The 931-nt window shown below is 40.0% G+C and overlaps 1 protein-coding gene across 1 annotated transcript in view; it reads left to right on the top strand.

The window, feature by feature from the left end:
• Positions 1-443: 443 nt before the first annotated feature.
• LOC149224912 (aldehyde oxidase GLOX-like) overlaps positions 444-931 on the top strand; it is a 1,816-nt gene continuing 1,328 nt past the window's right edge. The window contains exons 1-3 of the mRNA XM_089388310.1: positions 444-501; positions 601-716; positions 817-898. Coding sequence (XP_089244436.1) covers positions 444-501; positions 601-716; positions 817-898 — 256 coding nt within the window. The remainder of the gene's footprint in view (positions 502-600; positions 717-816; positions 899-931) is intronic.

Genomic DNA, 931 nt, shown 5'->3' on the forward strand with positions numbered 1-931 from the left:
GAATCTTTTTGGTGGGATTTTCCCGTCTAATTTCTCTAAAATTGCAGGAATTTATTGAAATCACTTTCAGGGTGGGTGCTGAATTTATATATACACTCAAAAAAGCCAATTAAATAAACACAAATCAAGATTCCACCTCAATTTTTTTCAGCCAAATTTCTACAGTAGAAATTCCAAAAATTGTACTAAAAACAACTCCTCACCTAATATATTATTGTCACCTTAAAATATAAATGTGAGAAGTTTATTGTGATTGCGAAAATAGAGTTTTGGAAATGCTAATTGCTTATATTTTTCCATTCCCTGTTGGTCTAGCCATGTTTATTGTGGTCTGTGATCAGCCAGAAATGAAATAAGAGTGAGTTTAATGAGGTTGGCCACGTTTGAAAGAGCAGATACATCCACGATGACTATGGCTGGAATGTGGAGAACCACTTACAACTATGCATTTGACATCAACTCTCATAAAAAACTCAGCTCATGAACTCGCCTTTGCAGAGCGTAACAACAGCAATACCGATTTTGGATATCATATCATGGAGTCCAAGTGTTGCATTTGGATTCAATTTGTGGTGTATATTTGGTAATCAATATTTGCAGGGGCGGATGGCCGTGATACGGTAAGCCCTGGCCCTGGGAGATGGGAAGTGGTGATTGAAAATGGAGGTGTGGTCGGCGATGCATATGGCCACCACCATTATGGGTACAGTGGTGATGTACGATTACACAGATTTTGGTGATTCTAATATAAGCCTCGCAAATGGAATTTGCATAGGTAAATCAGCGGTTATCATGATTGCTCAGCGCACTCCATAGAATTACAATTGCTACAAACAAGGTGAGACCGTTGACGCTCAGACTGATACTTGGTGTTCATCGGGAGCCTTTGCTGCGGACGGTACTTTGGTTAGCACTGGTGGATGGGGCGATG

The sequence above is a fragment of the Pinus tabuliformis genome, chromosome Q (assembly GCF_031772625.1).
Source record: "Pinus tabuliformis cultivar Carrire ecotype Pingquan chromosome Q, CPIR1, whole genome shotgun sequence".
Classification (NCBI taxonomy): Eukaryota; Viridiplantae; Streptophyta; class Pinopsida; order Pinales; family Pinaceae; genus Pinus; species Pinus tabuliformis.